Genomic DNA, 18,426 nt, shown 5'->3' on the forward strand with positions numbered 1-18,426 from the left:
TTGAAGTGCCATTCAGACTTTGAGGAGTCCATCTCAGCCCAACAAAGCTGGTGTAAGTATAGGAAAGCCTTATTTGTGCACTGCCAATTACATGAGACCATGAACTTCTGTAAAACCTTTTTTGTTTTACTTTGATAAAAAAACAGACTCTACAACTTGGTTAAACATTCGTGTTTAGTGCTGAAAATATTGAAATATTATTGGGACATTGTTTAAACTGCATAACTTTCTTGTGAAAAATTATCATACCCATTTATTTCTGCGTTCAACATTTATTCAGTTTTAAACTGCTTGGGTCTCAGTTTTTGTGTCCAAGATCTGCAAGTTATGTTTACAAAATGTTTTTTTTTTTACTGATGAACAGGTCAGAATTCATTGGATGTTGCCAAGGCTTACGCCGACTACAGATTAATCGATCCGATTCAAGAAAGAATAGACCGCCTGCCCAAACCGAAAGAAAAAGGGAAAGGAAAAGAAAAAGCAAAGAAAAGCGGCAAAGCAAAATCGAAATCCAAATCTGAGAGTCCTGTTGTGGAGATTGAGGTGAGTGATTGATGGCATGCATCAGGACTAAACTGCGTTTGCACTGACGTTATAATGATATTAATAAAGAAAATGATGTGTTATTTATATAGCACCTTTATCCAAAGCGCTTTACAGAGCACATATTTACATACAATATCACCCAACCGAAATTGGCACTCATTTATCGACCTCGGAAGGATGAAAGGCTGAGTTGGCCTTGCCGGGACTCTCAGATCGCAGCAGCGAGTGCTCAACCCGCTTAGGTATCTTTCCTGCTGATGTCAGTTAATACTTGTATACTGCCTGCTGGTAGTGTTAAGGCTTAAAAGCACTGTGCTGGATGAACCACGATTGGATGACTTACGTTTGGAAGACCGTAGTCTGTGTTGTTCTGTATTGAAAAGGCGCAGTATTATGTGTGTGTGCATTTATTGCTGTATGAAGTGATAAAATCATGGCAAAAATGTCGCCTGTACAAAAAATGCTGTGGTTTGACCTGTTAAAGGTGTACCCCATTACACCATTTAAGTGGAGCCGGGGTTGCGGTGGTGACCCCTGCTCCCCTTAAATGGTATAATGGGTCAAGGGGTTGCGGGGGTGTCCCCTGCATCCTTTACATGGATTGCGGCGGAAAAACCACAGCCTTTTTGCCACGATATTTGGTGTCCACGGCCATTTTTGCAGCGATTTTAACACATGGAACCTTTATTGCCAGATCGAGGCTAGGCCGAGAATGGCCAGGTCACTAGCAGCAGTCCATATTGCAAAGGCGTCAGGACAGGTGCTGTGTGAAAGGCTATATGAACAGCTGGCCCACATTTATTCGTGGGACTCAGCCACATTCGATGGGGCGCATTGCGGGGGGGGTCGAGGGTGATTTAGGTATTGAGAAAGGTATTGGTCATGCAGCGCATATCCTAAAGGCAATGTGGGCAGCTGGACTGAATTTTTCTTGGGACTCATCTGTATTCTATGGGTTGCAGGGCATGAGGGTGGGGTGAAGTAGGTCTGAAGCTTTAGTTTTAGTCATGCAGTGCGGATCTCAGAGGCATGGATAGGAGTGGTGAGTTAGACGCAATGTGTTTACATAACGAAACCGTTTTTCGTAGGATTCTGCTATATTCAATGTGTTGAATCGCGAGTGAGAGGCGCGGGCTAAGTAAGATGCTTGTCAACCCTTAAAAGTAGCTGAATGCAGTGGAGGGGGGTTTGCTGCGGAAGGCGAAAAAGCCTGACTCTGTGGCATGGAAAACTGTGAGAGACAAAAGCCAGTGCGGCAAGAAGATGTCACAGTTGCAGGATTCAAGATAGCAAACATGCAGAGAATAGTCTGGGAGGCAGAATGCAAGTGTGGCAAAAGATCACAGTTACGAGATGATGAGGATGATGAATACAGAACACTGCTGGTCATGGAGAAAAGAAAAAAATATATTAGACTGTTGGTTGGACAGGGATTCCCGAGTGAACAATATTAGAGGAGCGGGGGTTTAAATTGTTGCGGGATTAGATAATTTCATCGAACATTAACTATTGCTTTTGGCCTGCCTTCTGAAATGTATTTGGGGAGGTCCCTTAAATCATATAGGGGTTAGGTTTAATGAAGCCTGTAAACTGCAGAGAGCATACCACATATGATTGCACTCAGGTGTAAGCTATTTTTATTGCTTGTATGTGTTGGTGTTAAACATGAACAAAAATCCAAGCTTTCCAGGGTTCTGTGGCTGTTTACACCTAAATATGCAAACACTATACGGGCCTACCACCCTCCGATTCAATAGGAGTCCAAAGCATCTCCACCCGCATGAAACTCCAGTGCGAGCATGAATGCTATTGGATGGGAGTTGGCGAATCAGCAGTGCCAGTCCCGGGTCTGCCAGTGCCCTGTGTGAGATTTCTTGATGCGCCTAATCTCCCGCTTACCCAACATTCTGACAGGATGCAGCAGCCACCAGCTTACGGGTCACTCACCTTATCATATTCTGTCTCCTCTTTTTGAATATAAAGAGTGTGCTGGGGCTGTGTGAGGCTTTGCCTGCCTTGGAAGCAGCTGGCTACGCGGCTACTCATCCTGGCTGCAACAGGCAGGGACGGTACAGTCACCGCTGTCAGGGCCTCACTTGAACCCTGCCTGAGACTCCTCTCTGACTCAAAGTGCCCACCTCGGTCATTGCTGATGCTTTTCACTGCTTTTTTGGCGCGATTAGTGATGCTTAAGGAACCCCTCGGCGAGGAGTCCTCTGTCCATCACTAATCGCGCTCAAGTATCAGCCGAACAACAGAACTGAGCCCCCTGCTGTTCTTGTTGAGTGTGTTTAAGGGCCGCTCCTGGTGGGATTCTTTAATAGGCGCTGGGCCAGACGATACTTAAGTTTACATGACACTAAGCTGGAGGCAAGGTGCCATTTATTTGCTGTGCCTTGGGTGGGCGCCCTTGGGCGGCCGCACCTCTTGAGCGCACCTTAAGCCGGCGCTGCGAATCAGTAATTCCGATCCCTGCCCTTGCTCCTTGTAATAATCAATTAAAATCACACGGTGCGTGAAAATCGTGCATAAAATGGTTTACACATGGCTTATACTTAGCGTTCGGGCACTCTGCACACAGCATAATGTTTATCCATTCTGCTTTACACAGTTGTACCTCAGTCAGGGGCGGTGAAGCTGAAGCTGGGCTCCCATATCAGACGATAGATGATGCAATAGTATCAAACTACTAGTTAACCACATATAAGTAACCTCTGGTGGTCCAAACACATATTTTAAAGGTATGTTCTGCTGCAACCTTTTCTATAGTTGAACAGGTGTCACATTATGTAATTCATTTAAACTTGCCTGGCATATACATTATTCTGTGCTGCACCTATTATTGATACCGCAGTTTTCCTTGATCTGGACACTTTTTTTGCATCACAACCCATTTTCTTACAATGTTTATCACAGTTTTCAATAAGAGGTTTCATTTAATCATTTAATCATATATCTGTTGTAGTAACGCGTATTTAAAAGAGCTGAGCTACAGTAAATATATGTCAGGTAAAGTAGTTTAAAATGTATGTATATATTTTAAAGAACATGTTTTATTTTTAGTGCTTCTTGAGCTGATCTTTCCAGTATGATATGATCTGGCATTTATAACGCGCCTATACACCAGTGTTTCAAGGCGCGACGTGGCAAGGAAGGGGGAACAGAGGCAGGACATAGACTACGATCCTACTAGGCCAGGTGACATTCAGATCGCGCAAGTGCAGGGGGAAGGGGAAAAGTGCAGGGGGGGAGCAGGAGGGGACAGTGCAGTACATGGGATAAATAGAATAAATAAAAGCAATAAGTAAAAGTGCGGCCAGCTGGTAGCAAGTGCAAGTATCAAGGATAAATAGCATGACTCGTTTTTCTTACCATGAATCATACAAATAAATCATGGCTGGTCTAGTGGCATGGGGTGTCAGGGTCATTGTGGCCCTGCTGTCTGCCAGTGTCATAATTGCATCCTGGCACTTCCGGTCCTGCTTTTTGAATCAGGGCATTTGGGTCTGGAGTGGCAGTGCAGGGTACTGCCTGTCTGGTCTCCGCTGACATCCTTGGCTTCATGTATGGCTCAGTGGACAAGTTATGGTTTACATTGAACACAGAAAGACAATGTGTGCACATTAGTTTTCCTGAGAGCCCGACAACATAGTGGTTGGTGTTCTACTGGCTATTCTTTCCTCTTTCAAGGTGGCATAGTAATTGCTTATGCCCTTTTCCCGTCAAAGGCTTGTGCCATAATATATATTCGGCCAGTGACAAGATAGAGGGGCTGCACAACTCTTCAGTAACTCACGGTTGCTGCCTAGTGCCAGAGTCGACTCTCCCCATTGCACCTGAGGTGTTGATTACACAGTAAATATGATAGCACTGCAGAGGAGGGATACATTGCGAAGTAATGGGGCTTAGGATACATCTGTTCCCTGTCTTTAACATACGCAATAAAGGGCACCCATGTGTATAAATATTTGGCATAAGTGTCGGACAGTATTGCCGAGATCTTCTCCATGGCCAATGTGTCCCATATCTTTATCCACCAACATGCTATAGGAGGGCCTGCTGGTGTTTTCCAAAATTGAGCTATCGCCACACAGTCTGTGTTCAACAACTGTGCGATCAAAGCTGCTCTAAGGACAGTCTTTAGTGATTTAAATGGGAAATGATCACAGTTTTCCTCGTTCAGAAAAGGAAAGCAGTGTTCCGAATCAGTGAACAGATGGACTGTGCTGCTATGGAGGCACTACACAGAAACCAGCATTACCACCTGTGGTTAATCTACATAATACGGACAGGTGAAGGCCTCTACACTGTGCAGAGATGTGATGAAAAAGTATTCCGGCAGCTTCAGCGTGCCACAAACACTTGGGAAGAGACGTGGCATTACCTGTGCACTAAAGAAATAAAGTAAGTTCTGATTACTCAAATGGTATGTGATTGAGTCTTTATTGGGAAGCACTTATTAAACTCAGTTCACTGCACTCCCCCGTTCGTTTGTGTTGCCTCTCACATCTACAGTCACAGGAGAACTGTCCTACTGTATAATAGACTGTTGTTGATACGAGGGATTAGGAACATGACTTTTAGAATATTTGTATTTACATTTGAGATTGTTAAAGGAGTTGAAGGAATTGTTTTTTACGAATTTTAGAAATTGAATGCACTCTATTTGTTGTGTTCTGCGACTGTAGTCACTTGATTATCAGAAGAGAAACCTTCTCTGCTCTGTTTAAATAGACAGTGCTATCTATCTAACTGAACGCACTTGTCTTACTCGCCGTGCTCACAGAACTACATTTCCCAGCGTAACTGTAGTTCTCTGCGAGATTTAACCCGCCCTCAGGCGCGAACGCGCCGGCGCGCACGTGACCAGCTGGTCTGTGGCGGTCCGTGGCAGGTAGTGCGGGTGCGGCCGCTCACTACGATATGGGTCTACAGGAAGTGCTTGCCGCCATCGAAGCAGCAAGAGGTAGGTCCTTAGCCCGGACCGCTGAGACTGAGGCAAAAATGCTGGCGTTATTGCCTACAGTAGCTCTAGCTGGAGATGTAAGGACTAATTCTAGTTCTACTAGTGATACTCCCTTATATTTGATTAGCCAACCTAGCACATACGTTAGTCCCATTATAAGTATAGCCCCTGTTGCATGCAATGACAATGTGGAATACATTAACATATCTCCACTCAGTGGAAAAGAAAAGTGTATTGTGGGTAAGGGAAATGTCTATATTGAATATGATATTTCGCAAAATTGTACGGTAAATGACACACAGACCATGATAAATTGTCCTTCCCCTCACTCTATTAAGGTTCCACCTCCTCCTCTGGATATTTCAGTGCTGAATTTATCCCTTTTAAACACTAGATCCTTGGTTAAGCATATCTCAAATGTCTGGGATTATATCACTGATAATAGCATTGATATTATGTGTCTAACCGAGACCTGGCTATCCGAGGCGCATGGACCCACTATAGAGCAAGTTACACCACCAGGCTATACCTTTTTTGGGAAACATCGCAAGGAGGGCCATTGTGGCGGTGTTGCAGTTATCTGTAAGGAGAATTTAAAAATGTATGAGACTCAAATTGATTGCGAAGGATGTGATATCCTACATACAAAATTTATTGCAAATTGCAATTTCAGTATCCACCTGGTAACTATATATAGACCACCAGGAGAATCACAACATTTTAATGAGGAACTCATAAATATACTTAATGCCATTCAAACTACAAACTCTGCCACTGTATTAGTAGGAGATCTGAACCTATGGAAAGGAAACTCCACAGATAAAAAAGATAAAGAGCTAGAAAAGCTGTTAAAGAAAAACAGCATTTTGGTGCACAATAATGATACTACACATATTAAAGGGAACACCCTGGACTGGATGGCCATTCATAACATCACATTATCAGGGATTATTACTACACCATGTATTTGGTCCGACCATGTTTTTGTTTCAAGCCAAATACTACTCACTAACTTTAATAAGATTAAGCATGAACCATTGCACAAAACTTCATACAGGAATTATAAGGCACTTACTACAGACAATCTGTCTGATTGTATGAATCTCCTTATGCATAAAACTAAGGAAGCAGATCATCCTGATATACTTGTGGGAGAATATAACGCTCAAATGACAAAACTGTTGGACGATGTGGCCCCTATGAAGTCTAAAATTACCAGGAAACCTGCACGTCAACAAAAGTGGTTTACACCAGAGTTAACCAAATTGAAGGCCAGTATAAGACGTGCAGAACATATCTGGCTCAAAGATCAAGACTCTAATAATAAGGCCACTTGGAAACTAGTCGAAAAAGTATATAAAGAAGCCATTCTGGAGGCAAAGCGGACCTATTATAATGACCAAATCGAACTAGCAGATACCGATACTAAAGAACTCTTTCGCCTTTTCAGATCTTGGGAGAAACCTGAAGTCCTAAACCATGCCATCACTCCCACTGAAGAAAACTGCACCAGGACTCAGAAAGACTTTGCAAATAAACTTTTATGTGCCAAAGATAAAATTAGGAGAAAATTACTGAGCCAAACACTAGGTACTAACTCCCTTAACCCAAAGTATGAAGAAATAAAACCTTATTTATCACTTATAAATAAGGAATTAAAAAACCCCATACAGGATTTAGATTTCCGGAGATCTTAGTTGCCGAGATAGAGGATATTATGAGAATCATGAACCCAACCAGTTGTCCGGGACATCTCATACCCTCTAAGATTATTCTGGACCATTTGACCATCTTTGCCCCATTTCTTTGTAGATTTGTAAATGCCTCCTTTAGACACTGTACGGTCCCTCAGCCATTAAAACAGCCATTAAAACAGTAGCAGTGACTCCTCTTCTAAAAAAGGTAGGCTTAGACCCCAAAGATTCTACCAATTTTCGGCCGATTACGAATACACTATTTTTTCTGAAATTGGTAGATAAGGTAGCTACAACTCATCTTCAATTACATATCGAGAACTCAGGTCGGCTACATGAAAGGCAATCTGGTTTTCGCCGTTTTCACAGTACAGAGACTGCCCTGGTAGATCTTCAAAACCACATGCTAACTTTAGTAGAAAGGAGTAGACCGGGCTTGCTAATACTGTTAGATCTAAGTGCAGCTTTTGATCTCTTGGATCATAGGATATTACTAAAGAGGCTGTTAGATATGGGTGGTCTAAATTGGGTTAGATCTTTCCTGGAGGGCAGAAGATATAGGGTGCACTGGGGAGACGCATTCTCTGAGATAGAAACCATCATGTGTGGCATCCCCAAGGGAGCATGCCTATCACCCTTACTTTTTAACATCTATATCGTTCCACTCTGTCGAGAATTGGAAAAGCTAGGCTTTTCCTTTACTAATTATGCATACGATTTCCAGTTGTCTATGGAATTGTCGGGAGATCACCAAGAAGACCAAAAAAAATTAAACAAAATCTACAAAATAATTAAGAATTGGATGATGACCAATTGGCTGTGTCTTAACGCCGGGAAAACGGAACTCATGATTTATGGGTCAAAAAAATCTAGAGAGGCATTAACATCTGCATTTTCCAATTTCCTGGTCGAGGGCAGCCCTATTACAGTAGTTGACAAGGTAAAAAACCTTGGGTGCTTATCTGGAGGCCTCGCTGGACGCAAGGGCACAAGTGGATGCTATTAAGAAAAATACCCAATATCATCTGTGTGTCTTGAGACAAGCAGCTCCACTAATCACCAAAGAAAATCGAGCCAAGCTAGTAAGGGCAGTTATTTTGCCACATCTGGATTACTGCAACGCGTTACTGGGGGGTGCCAGTAAAGAAGATGTTTTAAGATTGCAGAAAATTCAGAATACCTCGGCTTGAATAATTTATGGCCTGAAAAGGCACAAACCCACCTCTTCTGCCAGAAAGGAATTACACTGGCTTCCAATATCGGCCAGGATTTCTTTCAAAATGCTGACCATGTGCCATAAATGTGTATATGGGACAGCCCTGTCCTACTTAAAGGACAAAATCACCATATATCAACCGACAAAAAATCTCCGTTCCACCTTCTCCTGGCTCTTACAGTTGGTAAGGTCTAAGAGAGCTCGTGGAAATGGACTTTCTTTTCCAGTGCTCGCGTCTAAGGCATGGAACAATCTACTGTTGGGCCTCAGAGAACAAAGTAATCTTCTGGCCTTTCGAAAACTGCTGAAAACGACACTTTTTAATTAAACTTTGGCTCAACTTCACTGAACCTCTTTTCTGCTTGTGACGTAGCGCTTAGATGCCCGAGGGCTTTGGCGCTATAGTAAGTGTTGTAACATAACATAACATAACTGTAGGACGATCATCCAGCACCCTGGCATACTGCACTATTGTGCCGTTGGCTTACAGTATCCACTGGTAGATTGCTGTTGGGTCCATTGTTGAAGCCAAAATTGCTGCATGTTTTCTGGTTAGTGGAGTACCTCTGAAGAAAGGAACTCCCATGCCACTTCTAGGTCTAATTTCCTGGTCACCAACTATCGATGTAGATTTGTATGGTTTGGTCTTGTCCAAGCCTTCCGTAGGAGCTGCTGTACCCCACAGTCCCTCACCTGCTGCTTAGAGCCTCACTTTTAGTTTACAGTGAGGATCAGGTCAGCCAGAGGGGGAAAGGGGGAAAGGGGAAATGGGACACAGGAGCTCTTCAGTCACTGGTTGCACCCTGCATAAGGATTAAAAGGGCTTAACACACATATCTACACCAAAATACATTTAAGAACTTTACTTGTGACACCTCCACTCTTTGCCTGGAGATGGATTTAGTTATGTATGTGTTTTCAGATACTTCCTGCTTAGCTTCGCAGTTCTTACACTTTCAATACAAACTATATACTTAGGCTTCTCAAGATGATTGAGTCAATATATTGCTTATTACTTTTGTTTCACACTGGCTTCTACTGTTTGGTTTCCAAAATGCTACTTCCACAGAAACTCCTTGTTTATTAACTGTCACTTATTTCTTTAAACAGTTTGCCCTTCATAGGCTGAGTAAAGCAGCTGATTTTTTTCCTACTGTGCATGCACAGAGATTCCGGAGATTCACGGAAACTAGCAAGGGCGTGAAGTTAACCCTTCTCTTGACTCGCAAGAGTTTTTTGCAGCCTCACTTCAAAGGCACAACATTAAAAAGGTAAACAATGCTTTTTCGGACTTCTCAAAGTCTTTAGAAATTGCAGTTTATAACCGCTTCTGCCAAAGTAGACAAGCTACATGTTGTGGCCTCAAAGGACGACAGGGCGCCCAAGGTAGTTGCAACTACTTTTATTCAATAACAGAACGCGGGGTAGCAATAGTCCAGGAGATGGGACAGGGCGGGTACTCACTGTCTTGGCTGGGTTTTCCAGTTAACCGCACCGGAAGCGGGTGTGCAGTAGACTGCATGCTGTGTACTTCCAGGGCCCCCAGGAGGCCTCCTGTGGCATTGGACTTACGCCCTGGAAGTGAGCTGGTATTGACTTGGGCCTTCAATCACATTTGCCCCTCATAAGGAGCAGCGCTGTCCAGACCGACCTGTCTGGCGCTCCACCAGCCTCCTACAGGCGCCAAGAGTTCCCTCTCGCGGAGTGCGGGTCTGTGCGATCACGTTGGGCCGAGATCTTGCGAGACCGCGCTCCTGCGATCACGTGATGTCCCCACACTACAGTCTCTGTGTACACTTTCGAAGCGTGAACTCCCTTCCCGAATGTGCAGTCACTGAAGCGTGTCTTTACTTGTAAACAACATGCGTGGTGTCGCGCAATGCAGGTCGCTTCCAAACTTCTCTCTTAAAACTGGACGCTCCAGCACACCCTGGTCGTAAATCACACTTGCATCAAAGGATCAGTTCATTTACTTGCAATGCGGTTCGCTGTGTTACCTCTGCGTGCGATCCACAAACAACTAGACTGGATTTGCACATAGCATAACAGCGGAAAGTTCACTACAGATTTTCCATACATTCGTTTCAGAAAATCATGATTCTATTAAAGACTCCGAGGCAAAAGATTATGCTCAAACTTCTCTTTACTCACTCGAGCAGCAACAATGAAAAAACAACAATCATGAAAAACCATAACAAAACTACAAATCCCAATAAAACCCAACATATTTGTAGTTCGTTTTTCATAGGTTGTTATGAACACATGACTTCATTCTCCAATCACGATCACTTCTCCTCTATAACATGCTGTAATTCCAAAGTCCTTCCTCTTTCTTTTGCTGAACTAATCAAACTTGCGCCCCAACCGGTAGACGACTTAACTCTCCCTTATATTGTTCTCCTGGTGTCGTTTTCTGCTCCGTCCCTGAAACAAATATAAACTATTACCAATCTCATGATGAACGAGTGAGCAATCGTGTAACAATAACATTATCATACCAAATACAAGCTTGCATTATTTTACAAATATCACATCATCTACTTGCATAGCATCGATTGAAATTGGGTGGAATAATCTTTCGCCTCTGAGTCTTTTATAGAATCATGACTTTCTGTAACGAATGTATGGAAAATCTGTATTCTATGTCAAGACTCGGAGGCTCAGATTATGCTTGTTTAAAGCTTACCTACCACCAATGACGCTACTTGCTCCACTGGTCTAAAATAAACATTCTTGAACGTCTCTTCATAAGACCAGTCTGCCGCTTTTAGAATATCTTCCAGACGGGCTCCTGCCATAAAAGCAGATGATGCCATAGCACCTCGTGTGGAATGTGCCCCAAACTGATTTACGTCTACGCCTGCTTCAGTCATGCACCACCTGACCCATCTAGACAAAGTGGCTGATGCTACTGCTCTGTAAGGTTTCCTAATAGCTATCAGCAATTGATACTCTCCCACAGGTCTCACCCTATTTGCTCTTTCCTCGTAAACTTTCAAACATCTAACTGGACACAATTTAGGTTTCCCCGGAAAAGCCATGTACTCAACCGATTTAATGTTTGTCTTTGTTCTCTTCTCTATGTAGAATACTACCCCAGAAGATGAAAAGGATTTCCTATTTACTTTTAAAGCTTTCACATTGGATACTCTCTTACAAGAAATCAGACACAATAGAGTAGTTAACTTAGCCCACAATGCTTTCCTAGACAAGAACTCATTGTCTGGCCAAGTCTCAAACATCTTTAACACTATACTCACATCCCATAAATGAGACTATCTAGGAGCAGGAGGTCTCATGCATCTTTATTGCATCTTTATTCTCACTGTACACATGACCTGCTGAAATTGTTGATCTATAATTATTAATGGTCCTGTAAGCCTTCGTCTGCACCGCTTGCGTTGCCAAGAGAAACACTGTGTGCACTACATCTGTACGTATGGGATCAACACTTCTAAACAGACACCAATCACTCGATCTATTCCATGCCACCCTATAGGCCTTCCCTGTAGCAGGTGCCCATGATTCTCTAATAAACTCTTGAGCTGTGCCTGAAAGTCCTGGCTTGGACCAGTTTTCCCTGAAATCGTCCAAGCTATGAGACTCAGATTCCCTGACCTGACCAATGGATGAATCTCTTCTGCTGGATTCAACAATATATCCTCTCTGTCTGGTAACCAAATTGGAGCTTCGTAAGACAACTCCAGAAGATCCGGAAACCAAGCCCGACCTCGCCAGTATGGTGTTATCAAAATCACTGTGGCTTGCTGTCGCCTGACTTGCGCCACTGTGCGCGCTATCATGGCGAACGGATGGAACGCGTATTCTCTTGCTGGTCCCCAGGCCTGGAGAAATGCATCTGTCACTGTCACTTCCGGATCCGGACACCAGCTGTAAAACCTGGAGATCTTCCTGTTTCCTGTTCAATCTGGAGGCGAACAGGTGTGTCTGACACGGACCCCTGCGATGCATTATCTCCTGAAATAATGAGTCGTCCAGCTGCCAATCGCTGGAGTCCCTCAGGTATCTCGAATTCCAATCTGCTACCAGATTGAGATCCCCAGACAGATGTTCTGCTCTCATGCTTATTCCTGTCTGGAGACATATCTGGCAGAACTCTTTGGCCATCTCCGTCCGCCTCTTCGATCTCGTTCCGCCCAGTCGATTTATATACGTTGTCCATCTTCAACAGAATGGCAGCTTTCACTCCTTCCCGGGTCCAACACCTGACTGCGAAGGAGCCCGCCAGAAGTTCCAGGCAATTGATGTGGAGACCCAGTTCTTCGCTCGACCATCTCCCTCCTGTCGACCGATCTCCACATCTGGCTCCCCATAGGCTGGCATCGGACTCTATCACCGAGTCCGGGGATGAGCCAAATATTGCCCTGCTATTCCATGCTTCCATGTGGTAGTACCACCATTCCAGTTTCAATCTCGCTTCCCGCGATACCCTCACTTTCTGTTCGTAAGATAGACCTCTTCTGAGATGATCTATCTTCAGACTCTGCAACGCTCTGTAGTGCAGGGGCCCTGGGAATATTGCCTGAATTGATGATGACAGACGGCATACTAGTCTCGCTATTTCCCTCAACAAGACTTCTTGTTTCTTCATCATATTATTTATCTCCTTCTTCACTGAGTTCACCTTGTCCAACGGGAGCTGGAGGACACCCTGAGTCGTCTCTAAGCTGAACCCCAGAAATTCAATTTCCTGCGCTGGCTCTAGTTCCGACTTCTCCCAGTTTATCAGAAATCCCAGCTGCTGTAACAAACCCGTAGCTACCTGAACCTGTTGTACTAGAACTCCCTTGTCCTGACACATTAGACAGATATCGTCCAGGTAAATAATCAACCTGATCCCTTGTTCTCTCAGGTATGCTACCACAGGTTTCAAAAGCTTGGTGAAACACCATGGTGCTGAAGCCAACCCAAACGGAAGGCATTTGAACTCCCACTTCTGTCCTTTCCATAGAAACTGCAAAAGCTTTGTCTGCTCTGCTTGGATTGGGATCCTTAAGTATGCATCTCTGAGATCTATCCTTGCTAACCAATCTCCCTGCTGAAGAACATCTCTTAAAAGATGAATCCCTTCCATCTTGAAGTGCCTGTACACTTGGAAGTAATTCAAAGCCCTCAGGTTTATCACCGGCCTTACCTTGCTTTTCCTTTTTACTAAAAACAGATTGCTTACGAAACCTCCCGGACCTTCTGAAGCTAGACCTATTGCGTTCTTTACCCTGAGCAACTCCACCTCTTTGTCTAGAAGCTCCTCGTCTTCTCTGCTGAACTTTATCTGCCTCAGCAACACCTCCTGATATGGCTCTTGCCAAAATTCCAACTGAAAAACTCGCACCGTCTGCTTTATCCATGCATCTGAGGACAACTTCCTACATGCAACAGCACTCTTCCTCCTACTGGAGGAATACTCACATCCAATTTTTTTTGTGTAATCTTCATCTCTCACTTCTGCCATTGTTCCTCCAACCTCTACTCCTGCCACTTCCCCTGGAAGAGAAGAAGAGGTTGGATCTCCAATCCTCCTGTTTCCAAGAAACTCTGTCTCTATAGGGACCTCTATACTGGCCATGGCTGGACAAGCGACCCTTTCCTCCTCCAGCCCTGTCAAAAACCTTCCAGCCGAATATTTTCTTCAGAGAAGATTGGGCACTATCCATTGAAACGGATGTACTGGCAAATTTTGCCATGTCCTTAATGAACAGGTCCCCGAACAGCTTGCCCTTAGCTGCCATAGCTTGCTCAGAGGTCGCCATCTCCCCTAGCCTGGAATCCAGCTTCATTAGGACGGAACCTCTTCTTTCCGTGGCTAACGCCGTTACCTATCAGACAGAGGATCCTCTGAGCCCAGCCTGCTACAATGTCCGGGTCCATGGGCTCTTTCTTGGCCTTACCCTCTTCCGCCAGCTGCCAAATTTTCGTAATTGGCCCCAGCATGTCCAGCACCTTATCCTGGCAGGATCTATCGATGCCCCTCTTTACATCCCTGCCGTACCTGCCCAGGAACGTAAGGATTCTGTCATCGATTTCAGGGGTCTCCGCCACCCCGTCCGGGACCCTTGGTCGTGGACACTCTGCTTTGAGTTTAGATCTTGCCTGTTTGCTCAGTGGCGCCCTCAAGCGTCTTCTGATGTACTCCGCAATCTTTTCCGGAGGATCCCACTCATTGGACCTTGGATGCACAAGGTCATCGGGATTGAACTCGTCTCTGAGAGGACTCTCCTCTTCCCTCCTGCCTTTCTTACTCTTAGGTTGACTTTCGTCCTCTTCTGGGGAGGTCTGAGGTTCTGAAGAAGTAAATCCCTCAGAACTAGAACTGCTCTTGCAATAGTCGTCGTCTGACTCACTTGAGCTTATGACTCTCCTCTCGCGAGATCTCGTCTTCCTTTTCCCCGAGCTGGATCTACGGGGTGAACCCAGGGGGGTCTGGGTGCTTCGGTCCCTGAAGGTTTTATGTTTGCTGCCGCTTTCTGCCTGTGCTCCTTGCCTTGCGACAAGGCAGCCAGGCTACGCAGAATGCCCCTCTCTCCACGGGGCCTCTCGGCACTCTCCATTCTCTGGACTGCCTCACTCATGCGCAGGCCGCTAATATGAGGCCCTTCAGATTCTTCTGAATAATCACTCCTGTTAGTAGCGCTTTAGTAGTGCCTTAGAAGGTATATGTTCAGTTTGCCTGGGCTGCCCCGTCAGATAATGTTTATAGTGTAGCTAGGCGAGACTCGGTATAGTTAGCAGTTTTGCCTGGGACTGAGCCCGTCAATGAGGTGTAATACAGCCCTTAATGCCTCCTCCCCCAGCTGGCAGAACAATGAGGGGTCTACTTCACTTTTACCTGAGGTTCAACCTTATGCCACTAGATGGCTGTCAGGTTTCCTTCCCTTATTAGTCAGGTTTCCTTCCCTTATTCAAGTTTCCTTTTCATTATTTCTCTTTATTTATCCTTTTCAGATTAGCTTTGTGTGGGTGGGAAGATTTCCATTATAGTTGGTTTGGCCTTAACTTGCTGATTCAGAATCCTGGTTCTGACCCAAGGCAAGATGGAGCCTCACAGTGACAGCTCTGATTGGTTAGAAGACAATGCTGAACAACAATGAACATTCTAAACTGTCACTCTGTGCCTTTCATCATCAAAACCCCATCTGAGAGGACGTGTTTAGTGGCTGCTCCTGCTTTAGTCTTAGGCCTGGTGGATTTTATCCTTCAGGCGTCAGCAGTTGAGCGGCTACTTTCTTGGGGGTTACAGGAGAAGCTATCAGTTGGCAGGAATTCGTTTTTGAAGACAGGAAAAGCAGAAGATCCGTTTGAATTCGCTCAGGAGATAAGTGACTTTATTTGTACTGTTAATCTGTTCATCATAATGACATTCTCCTTGAAAATTTGTGAAAAGTTGTGTTTGTACCAGAACTTTTGAACTCCCGGAGTGCGCGTGAGTTTTCCAGCGCGGTGTTCCTTAGCGCAAGAATCTGTTTGTCGCGTGCGAATTCAAGTGAGCGTGTGTTTTCTAGCGCGGGTGTTCCGAGCGCGAGAAGCAGTTGGTCGCGTGCTATTTTAAATGCGCGCGGGTTTCAGAGCGCGGGTGCATTTTAGCGTGAGAAGCTATACGTCGCGTGTGAACTAAAGAGCGCGTGTGATTTCTAGCGCGGGTGTTCTTAGCGCGAGAAGCTATACGTCGCGTGTGAACTAAAGAGCGCGTGTGATTTCTAGCGCGGGTGTTCTTAGCGCGAGAAGCTATACGTCGCGTGTGAACTAAAGAGCGCGTGTGATTTCTAGCGCGGGTGTTTTTAGCGCGAGAACATTGTTGCGCGTGTGGATTTTTGCGCGTGTGGATTCTTTTGATCGCGTGTATTCGTTCGTAAGTGAACTCTTTGCGCGTGTTCTTCAACCAGGAAGATTTCTAAGTGAAGTTCATCGTTCATCTGAATGGAGATAACCTGCGTGTGCGTTTAACACGTGTTTTTTCTTCAAGGATTCTAAAACTCAATATAATTATAAATAGTTTGACAAGTTTGAAAGAAAAAGAAAGAATATTTTTAAGAACAATCTAACTGGACCTCCAGGGCATTTTGGAAAAAAGGCAATGAACTAAGATTTCCAGATTTGCCTAAAGTAAGAAGTAGCTGTGAATTTCAAGTGTCTCAAGTAAGAGAGATTTTCAGCTTCTTATCAGCTTCTCTAAGAAATTTCAAGAGAAGAGCCAGGTATGATTCTTTCATTATTAGTTAAGGATAAATGTCTTCCCAGTCATAACGTTAAGTAAGTAAATTAAGGAATTGTATCTGCTATTCTTATATCCTCTGCAGGTTCAGCTCTGGTTAGCCTTGACGCAGTCTGCCTGGTGTTGTTTTGTTATCCACTTCCCCCTTTCCCTTTGGGGTGTAGTTTACAGAGCTGAATTGAAATCTAGTTCTGGGAATTACATCTCAGGGGGATTGTCGGGGGTTCAGCAGCTTCCGCGGACACAGGACCTCTCAGCCTGACAATGGCGCCTGCAGCCTTTCAAACAGAGCTGGTCGCTCCTCAGAGTTAACGCGCAGCAGTGGAATGCTGCTGTGTAAACAAATACTTTGTTCCGACAATCCGATGTCTGGAGGTATGCCCCGAGGCTGTCACACTGCTAATATACGGTTCGCAACGGCGCCGGAACCCAAAGAGCCCCGTCGCGCCGTTGCAAACTTCCGCTGTCACAGTGCCTCCTAACAAGGCGAGGAAGACGCCGGAACAATAGTCCCGTCGCGTCCCTTCACCGCGGATATGCTCCACCAACCAAACCCTGAGCGTTGCGCGACCTAAGCCCTAAAGCTGCACGCGCGCGCATACATAAACATAATCGTGATCAAACATTTATAATCATACACATGAAACAGGTTAGAAAAATAAAGTTCTTATCTCAGCTGCTCGAGCAGCAAAGAAAGAGGAAGGACTTTGGAATTACAGCATGTTATAGAGGAGAAGTGATCGTGATTGGAGAATGAAGTCACGTGTTCATATCAACCAATGAAAAACGAACTACAAATATGTTGGGTTTTGTAATTTTGTTATGGTTTTTCATGATTGTTGTTTTTTCATTGTTGCTGCTCGAGTGAGTAAAGAGAAGTTTGAGCATAATCTGAGCCTCCGAGTCTTGACATAGAATCTCACTCTTCTTTGCATTTAAGGATCAAAAGTAGATTTACTCATTTGCAGTGCTGCTTTCAAAACAGTGTTCTATGCGGCTGCGCTTTCTTTCCAGTTCTCTACCAGAGTTACAAACTTCAATTTAACTATTTGCCAAAACCAAATTAATTTTTAAAAAGCTGCGCTCCCACCGGAATGCTGTAGACTGTTGATCTCCTGAAACTGGGTATTATGTTTACAAACAGCTGATCTCCAGGTCCAAAGGGGGACGCCTAAGGGAGAGCTAACAAAACATAACTAATTAGTCTAAGACAAAACGATGAAAGGCAGTTTAGAATGGTTTGCCTCTCACAAGCTGCCTTCAACATTCCAATTTAGATTTCTGCAGTGTACTGCCACCATTTTGGTCTGGGCTAGAGCCCAATCCTCCATTTTGTGAAAACAACTCGGCAGATCTCTGGGAACATGCAATAAGGAAAGCAGGCATCAGTTTTACATGGCGCTTAAAACTAAATCCCCCCCAATTTATACATTCCACAGACTCTCCGCCCCTTGATGTCCCTGACACACATCTACAGTCACAGGAGAACTGTCCTCTCCTGCTGTAGGACGATCATCCAGCACCTGGCATACTGCACTATTGCGCCGTTGCCCTAGAGTATCCACTGGTAGATTGCTGTTGGGTCCATTGTTGAAGCCAAAATTGCTGCATGTTTTCTGGTTATTGGGGTACCTCTGAAGAAAGGAACTCCCATGCCACTTCTAGGTCTAATTTCCTTGTCACCAACTATCGATGCAGATTTGTATTGCTTGCAATGGATTCCTTAACCCACTCCAATATGGCAGTCTTTGAGCATAATTATATATCACAAAAG

General features: G+C 44.5%; 1 protein-coding gene across 6 annotated transcripts in view; it reads left to right on the forward strand.

The window, feature by feature from the left end:
- Positions 1-18,426, forward strand: part of ANKEF1 (ankyrin repeat and EF-hand domain containing 1) — a 349,443-nt gene that overhangs the window by 267,087 nt on the left and 63,930 nt on the right. For all 6 annotated transcript variants that reach the window (XM_069608310.1, XM_069608313.1, XM_069608309.1 and 3 more), the window contains one exon: positions 365-543. In XM_069608310.1, coding sequence (XP_069464411.1) covers positions 365-543 — 179 coding nt within the window. The remainder of the gene's footprint in view (positions 1-364; positions 544-18,426) is intronic.

This window comes from Ambystoma mexicanum, chromosome 4q (genome assembly GCF_040938575.1).
Source record: "Ambystoma mexicanum isolate Mex_15411 chromosome 4q, UKY_AmexF1_1, whole genome shotgun sequence".
Lineage (NCBI taxonomy): Eukaryota > Metazoa > Chordata > Amphibia > Caudata > Ambystomatidae > Ambystoma > Ambystoma mexicanum.